General features: G+C 32.6%; 2 protein-coding genes across 2 annotated transcripts; one reads left to right on the top strand and one right to left on the bottom strand.

Moving 5' to 3' along the window:
• Nucleotides 1-593: 593 nt before the first annotated feature.
• Nucleotides 594-3,329, bottom strand: LOC101497991 (glutaredoxin-C4). Its single transcript, XM_004487973.4, has 5 exons — nucleotides 3,193-3,329; nucleotides 2,831-3,036; nucleotides 1,659-1,732; nucleotides 929-1,027; nucleotides 594-824 (listed from the first exon to the last, which is right to left on the bottom strand). The coding sequence occupies exons 2-5, from the start codon at nucleotides 2,986-2,988 to the stop codon at nucleotides 748-750; spliced, it is 408 nt and encodes a 135-aa protein (XP_004488030.1). The 5' UTR covers nucleotides 2,989-3,036; nucleotides 3,193-3,329; the 3' UTR covers nucleotides 594-747.
• Nucleotides 3,330-6,401: 3,072 nt separating this feature from the next.
• Nucleotides 6,402-8,387, top strand: LOC105852590 (zinc finger BED domain-containing protein RICESLEEPER 2-like). Its single transcript, XM_012718651.2, has one exon. The coding sequence runs from the start codon at nucleotides 6,402-6,404 to the stop codon at nucleotides 8,385-8,387; it is 1,986 nt and encodes a 661-aa protein (XP_012574105.2).
• The last annotated feature ends 169 nt before the right edge of the window (nucleotides 8,388-8,556 follow it).

Here is an 8,556-nt window from a genome sequence, read left to right as displayed (position 1 = left end):
TTTAGTAAAATATTTCATTATATTTCCAAAAGAAAAATTTAAAGCTAAAAGGATTTAAAATAAATAACCACACCGGCATTAGATTAAATTCATGTTAGTTTTCTTCTTTTTGTATATAAAAAATTTAGAATGACGGAATGATACCCTAATTTAAGAAGAAAAAAAATCTTAAAAATCATTAATCATTAACAAAGTAATTTATATTTGTTTCTCTTAAATGGCAAATTTAACAAGCCTAGGCCGGCAATATTTTTGGTCAAACATACATGAAATTAAACCAATAATAAAAAGGTGTAGTAAAAATATCTCAAAGGTGTTTTCTTTGTTTTTACTAACATAAGAGTTTATTGTTAGCATTGCTTGCCAATATAATAGTGAAATGATAATATCAACTGCCTTGATTTCTTCTTTCCAATATCAGTGACTCCTCAATAACAATGGTTTGATCTCCACCCTTAGCATGCTACAAACAATACTAATATAATATTGGTTGTTCCAAAAAAACAAATTAAAAAATGAGTGACAAAAAAATCACAAAATAAAGTGGGTGTAAAATATAAACAATTGTGGTGAGGAGAAATAGAGCTTTCATGTGATAATTGGAAAACTATCCATCATATTTTATAAATGAAAACTTTAGCTGTGCCAAAATGTAATCTTATCATCTCCTTTATATGTAAAAATTTCATATTGTCACAGAACACAATCTAAGAATCGCAACAGAGTTTCTGTTATCGATAATCTGATTCAGAGATCATCATAATCCTTCTTCTCAATTCCTAGAAGTTTAGCAAGCAGTCCACTCTCATAAGCTTCGACAGTATCTGAAAATCAGTCAATGAACAAGTATTTGAGAGAATTTCAAGGAGAATCATATTTTGTTTCACCGTTTAAAATGCTATTTTGCACAACCTATATAAATACTTACCATCTGATCCTCCAAGGTGTTTTCCATTGATGAAAACTTGTGGCACAGTGCGCTTCCCAATAATATTAGTCAAAATATCCTGAATTTTCGAACCATCATCTGCAAAAGGAAAAGGTCTTACTATCTCCGTAACAGAAACCGAAACCGCCCTTTAACATCTATCGAAAAAACAGTATTATTATAAACTCATTCTTCAGTCTCCCTCTCTCTACACTAAGCAGTTTCTGAAAGAAACCAACTATCTTCTTTCACAACTTATAATGCTATAATTTTTTCCCCGACACAGCTTTCTATATTATGAATTATTCATTTGATTCTTTTTGTGACAAGTAGATTCAATTATAGCATAAGTGTTGTGTGTGTGTAAACCATTGAATTGAATCTCGTGAAATAGACAAGTTAAAAAATTTCATACAATCAAAAACTAATACTTTATTTTGCCACATTACTTTTTTTTTTAATCTTTAGAAGATATGGTAAATTCCATCATAATTAACTTACACGAGTCCCAGATTAGAACTCGGGATAAGACATCCAACCTAACAATACCGACATTTGTCAGTTGAGCTACAAATCACACCAAAACCGCCCCCACAATTTTCCCAAATGCATTTAACATATAATAATACACTATTTGAAACATAAGTACATAATTATTTCTAGAATATATATCTAACTCTTTCTCCCTGTGTGTGTGTAAATCTAAAGCAAGTTGAAGTTTTCAGTATACCTCTCTCATCAAGCTCCACAACAAATGGCACTTGGTTCAACTCTTTGAAAACAGCTTTTGCTCTTTTACAGTACCTATATACACAACAATGAAATAAAACAAAACAACACAATTAATACCCCACCCCATACCTCAATTGATGAACATTTTTTTTGTGTGAGGTCAAGTTACAAATTTTGTGCTAAGTTAAGAAATACTCAATAGTAATCAACAAAGCTTATGAATATTCATATTGTGCAGAGGCCAGCTATGGACAAGAGAAGAATGAGTAGAAAAAAAAGACAAACACCACCACTTTTACATTTTTATTTTACAGATTACAGAGTGTTTTAAACAGGAAAGGATTCCCTCCCGTGAAGTTCCCTCATGTAGCATGTTCCACACCCTTCAATTTTATTTTTATTCAGTTAAAATTCTCCACTTTTTAATTTTGGATGGCCACGATTTAACTGGATCCTCCATTCACAGGAGAGGATCAGCTCCGTTTTAAACAACATAGAAAAATCTAAAATTTAAGATCCGTATAGTCCTATTCAAAACATAAGCAACCACCGAGAATATTCAAATACAACAAGAAATGATCCAAACATTCATCAAATTTCAATTTTCCAAAAACCAAACAACTGAAGCGTCAAAGATGCCACGACGTGCATTTACAGATATGATCAATTGAGTACAGAAAAACATTGCAAATTCAGAAATGATGTGGCAGCAGTTAATATTTCACACCACAAACACAAATGCCGTCAAATAAGATCCTGTAATGTGTCACTTGGACATTTTAAATTATAAATTCTAATCAAATTCGAGTGCATTTTATAAAATGATCAATTGCCTATATAGCACCAACATTTCAAATCGAAGACATGTTTGGTTTCCGACAAGTGTCAGTTCACACACTAACAGACACATATAGTTATATTCAATCTCTTCTAAATTATTAGAGGAAACAATGTATCATTGCCGTGTGTGGTGTCTGTGTCGGTGTTTCATATGCAATTACAGATGTACAATGAGTTAGAAAAGTAAAGTCCCCTTGAATGAGGAAACAGTAATACACAACTAAACTATATAAATTAGAATAAAGTAATCAGATCAAGAAAATTGAACATAAATTGATTCCAAAAAATAAATAATAGCAAAAAGAGGGATATAATATATATAATACTTACGGACAATAGGTCTTTGAAAAAATAACAATTTTGTGTGAAGAAATGGTTTTGTGAACAAACTCCCCCTCAGGTGAAGCTGAAGCTGAATAAAGTGAAATTGCTAAAGCTATCATCATCGCCATCATCAGTGTTACGTTGATTCTCGCATATGTAGCCATGATTTGAGTGATTCGTGAGTGGGAAGAGAGAGAATTACTAAACTGCCACTGAGAAATGAAAGAAAAAAAAAGAGAGAAATGTAGGGGAGAATTACGCAACGAAAAGAGAAGATCTAAGAGAAACTAGAAATGAAATGGAAAGAGACAAGATTTTCGTAATAATAATGAACGAAAATGGAAATGGAAGAGAAGAGATGAACTTACGAGGGTGATGTGCTCCGGTGAGTTGTGATACGGATCTGCAATCTGCACTTGTAAATTCTGGTAGTCAATAGAGATTTTTGTTGCTTTCAGTGACACGCAATACGACGCCGTATTTTGCAACAGTTTTTCTTAAAAAATAAATATGGTATCTTTCTTTTTGACTAAAAACATAAATATGTTTTAGTCCTTCAAAATTTTCTATTGATTTTAATTTCTAATTTTATTTTTTATACTTGCAAAATATAAATAAAAAATATTTTACGTATTTTTTATTTAAAACATTGATGATATTCCAATTTTGATGATTTGACACGTAATAATTGTGTATCATTAGTTGACTAAATTTTTTATTATTTTAATTAATTAAATTATTTAGCATTTTGATAAAAAAAATAGTATTCTTCTACTAAAAAGCTAAAATCTTATTTGTGTCACTTTAATTTTTAGGCAAACACAACTTCAATATTCTCTCATGTACCATCTCAATTTTTTTTCTAATAAAATATACTTCAACCAACATATAAAAAACATGATATAAGAAGATATAAAAAAGAAGAAACATGATACAAGAAGCTCAACATTAAAATTAACAATAGAAAATTAGAAATCAAAAGTAGGTATATATATAGATCATCAATTTGGTGCTGAAAAATGATAAAAAGTAGAAATTATATGAAAAAATAGACAAACCCTTAAAAATAAAATTTATGATAAAGATTAATGATCCATAATCATTTACGAAGTGCTTAACATTAGGGGTGGGCAAAATTCAGTTATGCTTGAAAACCAAACCGAACCGAACTGGTTTTTAGTTTAGAAAAAACCGAACCGGTTTACAGATTATAAAACCGAACCGAACCGGTTCTATAAACCAGTGATAAGATCAGTTGCGTTGCATTGTACTTTCCATGTCAACTAGTCTGTAAGTGAGTTATAGAAATTTCATATAATCACCTTTGTCTCTTTTTATTCTTATCTCCTTTTGTTTCTTTTTAAATGGGGACTTGTTGCATCTTCTTTCATTTGATGCAGTACCAACCTGTATTCCATATGCTTAACTTTGTGCAATCTATGATTCATCTCATGCATCATTGATATTGCTCTACTGAAAGAACTAACCAAACGATCAATCAGATGAGTGATGATGACAACACTTGAAGTTATACTTGACTTAGTTGATGCCATCATTGATATTATCAATTTTTTAGTTTTTGTCTAACACTATTAAAAAGTGTTTATGTGGCTGTTTTAGTGTTGATGTGGCAAGTCGACAAAAAAATTATAATTCAAATAGAAAGATCATCTCTTCTCTCTTCGTTCATCGCCCTCTGTCTTCTCTATTCGCACAACGATCGCACAACAATCGTTTTCTCTCTTCGCACAACGACCGCACATCAATCGTCTTCTCTCTTCGCACAACGATCGCACTTCATTTTTCTCTCTTCGTGAGTTATCTCTTCTCTCTTCGCTTTCGCTGTTTCACCATTTTGGTTCATCATTATTTTGGTTGATGATTTTGCTTGTCTGATAACCTTTTGAGTGAGTTCATGTTTTTCCCGTGTATTTTATTTCTACGATGATTACTACTTTTGATTGTTTTTTCTGGTATTGTTTCGTCGATTATTTGTTCTTCTATGCTGATTTTTTCAAACATCATGGCTATTTTTTGAAGCAAGAAAGGTTTTGTTTGTCAAAATTTTGTGAATTTTTGGAGGTGTGTGAGATTGCTTTTCATGTGGATCTTGCACTGTAGATTTAAAATTGTGAGACTCCTGACTTGCTTTCGCTCTTCTTGTTTCATTCTTTTTATGGTTATTAAGCCTAGATAAACATCACATTGTATCAAATATATATGGTTATTAAGCCTAGATAAATATCTGAAACCTCACTGTTTTAACCAAGAACAATTCAAATAGGATGTAGCATATAAATGTATAATATATGATAATTGATACCAAACTAAGGACCTTTGTTTTGAAAAAGTCCATAGTCAAATCTCAAGTCAACCTAGTTGTTCAGTTCAAAAAACCATTTAGCATTTAGTATTTAGTTTGATTAGCTCATCCAATAGATCTATATCTACCAAACTTTGATCCAGTCACAACTAATCTAAGAAATAATTCATACAAAAATTCAACATGGCAACATAATTTGAAAAACTCCAAATTCTTAAAACAGTTGTTTTCTGTCAACAGCATATCTTTTAGGCTCAATTTATAATACTCAATGAAATCAAATAGAGTTACATAATAACAGAAACTCTGGTTTTATGAAACTGATCTGAATTTGAATTTATATTGTTGGGGAGTTACTCATTAATGTATTTGTAGTGATGACAACAAATTAATTTCATGTTTTCACACATTTCCTCCTGTTTTTATTATTTAGTCATATTTTCCCATGTTTTAGCATGTTTGTTTTCCAAATTATGTACTGTCTTTGTGTGAATTTATTATTATCAATTATTTTTTAAACATGATGTTTCCTAGCATATGGGTTTATTCTTGCAAGCACATTAATTTTAATTAATAGAGAGGTTAATTTGGTTAGATTTAGGGAACTTACCATGGCCCAATAAAGTCGAAGGCTTAAAGAGGGCTATTCATCTAAGCACCTTGTGGTATGTTTGGATTCATGGTATATGGTGGAATGAAATGAAATAAACTAGTAATCTTTTTAAAAAGGGTGTTGTTTATTTCCATCTCATTTCACTCTATTCCATCCTATACAAACAATCCAAACATATTCTGTTAATGAAGAAGGTAAAATGTTGATGACTGATGTAGATTTCTAACCGCATAAGTAGTTGGTATTGATGATATAATGTTGCTGCTTAGTATTTGAGGCTTGTTATGACCGGACAGTTTGTCAACTCAATTAGTTGAGTCATTGGACAAACTCCTTCCTGAATATAAATTTAGATGAGATTTGTTTGCTCCAATTATTAAATTAGTAATTTGAAGAATGGGAATTAGGTCAAGGATAGCCTTTGCAATAAAATCACTCTCTATTAGGATGGTGTCTACCTTAACCTGTTGAATCAATTTGAAATAATAGAAGATCAATTATTAATAGTGGTTTATGTTGGATAATTTGTAATTAGTTTATGTTGGATAATTTGTTTAGTTTAGTTTAGTTTAGTTTATGTTATTGTTTTTGTTTCAATAAACGATTAAAAGTAGACTTTCTAATCATATTTATTTAAACAGATGTCGTCAATAGGTGATTACGTGGACTCTCCATTAATGGAGAACGAAGAACATATTGCTACCACTTCGGTTGCCCCTTCTGGTGAAGATATATCAGCTCATCTTCCATCATCTAAGCGTAAAAATCGTTCACAAGAATGGAATCACTTTACTGAAGTGCCTAATTCAGGGCAAATAGCCAAATGTCATTATTGTGGACACTTGATTAAATTCAAGGATGGGACAAGTGCTATGATTATGCATCTGAAAAGATGTAAGGAGCATCCTGATAATCAAGAACACAAAAGGCAAAAAACACAAAATGAGGAATTAAGTGTTGTCTCTTCACCTCATTCAACCTTTGACCAAGCGGCATGTCGATTGGAGCTTGTGAAGATGTTTGTGGGAGCAGAACTTCCTTTTCGATTTGTGGAGAATGTGTTTTTTCGGAACTTTGTGAATGTCTTACAACCACAATTTGATATTCCATCCCGCACTACATTAAGGCGTGCTATTTGGTCACTTTTTGATGCGGAGAGAGAAAGACTTAAAATTTTCATCTCAAAACATTGTGGAAGGGTTTGCCTTACGACGGGCACATGGACTTCTATTCAAAATCTAAGCTACATGAGTCTAACTGCACATTTCGTTGATAAAAATTGGAATTTGCATAAGAGAATCTTGAATTTTTGTCAAATCACGAGCCATACAGGAGAGTTCATGGATTGTGGAAGGGTTTGCCTTACGACGGACACATGGACTTCTATTCAAAATCTAAGCTACATGAGTCTAACTGCACATTTCGTTGATAAAAATTGGAATTTGCATAAGAGAATCTTGAATTTTTGTCAAATCACGAGCCATACAGGAGAGTTCATGGCCAAGGAAGTCGAGACATGCTTAAATGCTTGGGAGTTGGATCGTGTCTTTAGCATAACAGTAGATAATGCATCATCTAACGACGTTGGAATTAAATTTATGAAGAAGTGGATGAATGCAAGGAATTGTTTGCTCTTGAACGGAGAATATATCCATATGCGGTGTTGTGCACATATCTTGAGTTTGATTGTAAAGGAAGGTTTAAAAGATGAGGACATATCTATCATAAGAATCCGGAAAGCAGTCAAGTATGTGAGATCGTCTCCTTCGAGATTGGCAAGGTTTAAGGGATGCGTTGAAAGGGAGAAAATTTCTTATAAAGGTCTCATATGTCTAGATGTGGAAACTAGATGGAATTCTACATATTTAATGTTAGTAACGGCTGTGAAGTATAAAAAAGCATTTGATTTGTTAGAAATTGCCGATGCTAAGTATGTCAAAGAATTATCTAAGGATAAAGGCCCTAGAGTACCTCTATCCAAGGATTGGGACTTTGCTAATACGGTGCTTCCTTTTTTGAGGATTTTCTATGACGCTACTGTGCGTATTTCCGGCTCTTCATATGTTACTAGTAACATATATATGAAGGAGGTGTTTGCTATTGGAAGGAAGATCCGATTATTATGTGAGCACAATGATGCAAGCATAAAGTTGATGGGGATTAGTGTGAAGAGTAAATATGACAAGTATTGGGGCAACATTGATGGAATAAACGTGATGTTACTGATTGCTGTTGTATTGGATCCAACAAGCAAATTTGGATATGTAAACTACTTTCTTGATTATTTTTTTGAAGTAGATGGTGAGGCATTGAAGACAAAATTGTCATCTTCTTTGAAATCAATTTATCGAGAATATGAAGGTAGGGAGGAAGGTTCTCAAAGTATGGGAGAATCACAACCAGAGGAAGATGATAATGATATACATGGTATGGGCTTCTACAAAAAATCAACTGGGCAAAGAATTGATCCTATGTTTGAGCTTGATAAATACCTTGCTGAAGAGTGTGAACCTTATTTTGTCGAGTTTGACATTCTGAATTGGTGGAAAGTCAACTCAACTAGATTCCCCATCCTTTCAAGTATTGCTCGTGAGGTGTTGGCCATCCCTGTGTCTACTGTAGCATAAGAGTCTGCTTTCAGCACTGGAGGAAGGGTGTTGGATCCTCATCGTAGTAATCTTACACCTACGATAGTGGAAGTGCTTGTTTGCACTCAAGATTGGCTGAAAGGATCTCCTTTCTCAAATCTATTTGACGAGGACCTTGAAGAACTTGAAACCTTTGAGAAAGGTATGT

Source organism: Cicer arietinum, chromosome 1 (assembly GCF_000331145.2).
Source record: "Cicer arietinum cultivar CDC Frontier isolate Library 1 chromosome 1, Cicar.CDCFrontier_v2.0, whole genome shotgun sequence".
NCBI lineage: Eukaryota > Viridiplantae > Streptophyta > Magnoliopsida > Fabales > Fabaceae > Cicer > Cicer arietinum.
Note: the sequence above shows the minus strand (reverse complement) of the source record. Positions and strands in the feature narration are given on the sequence as shown.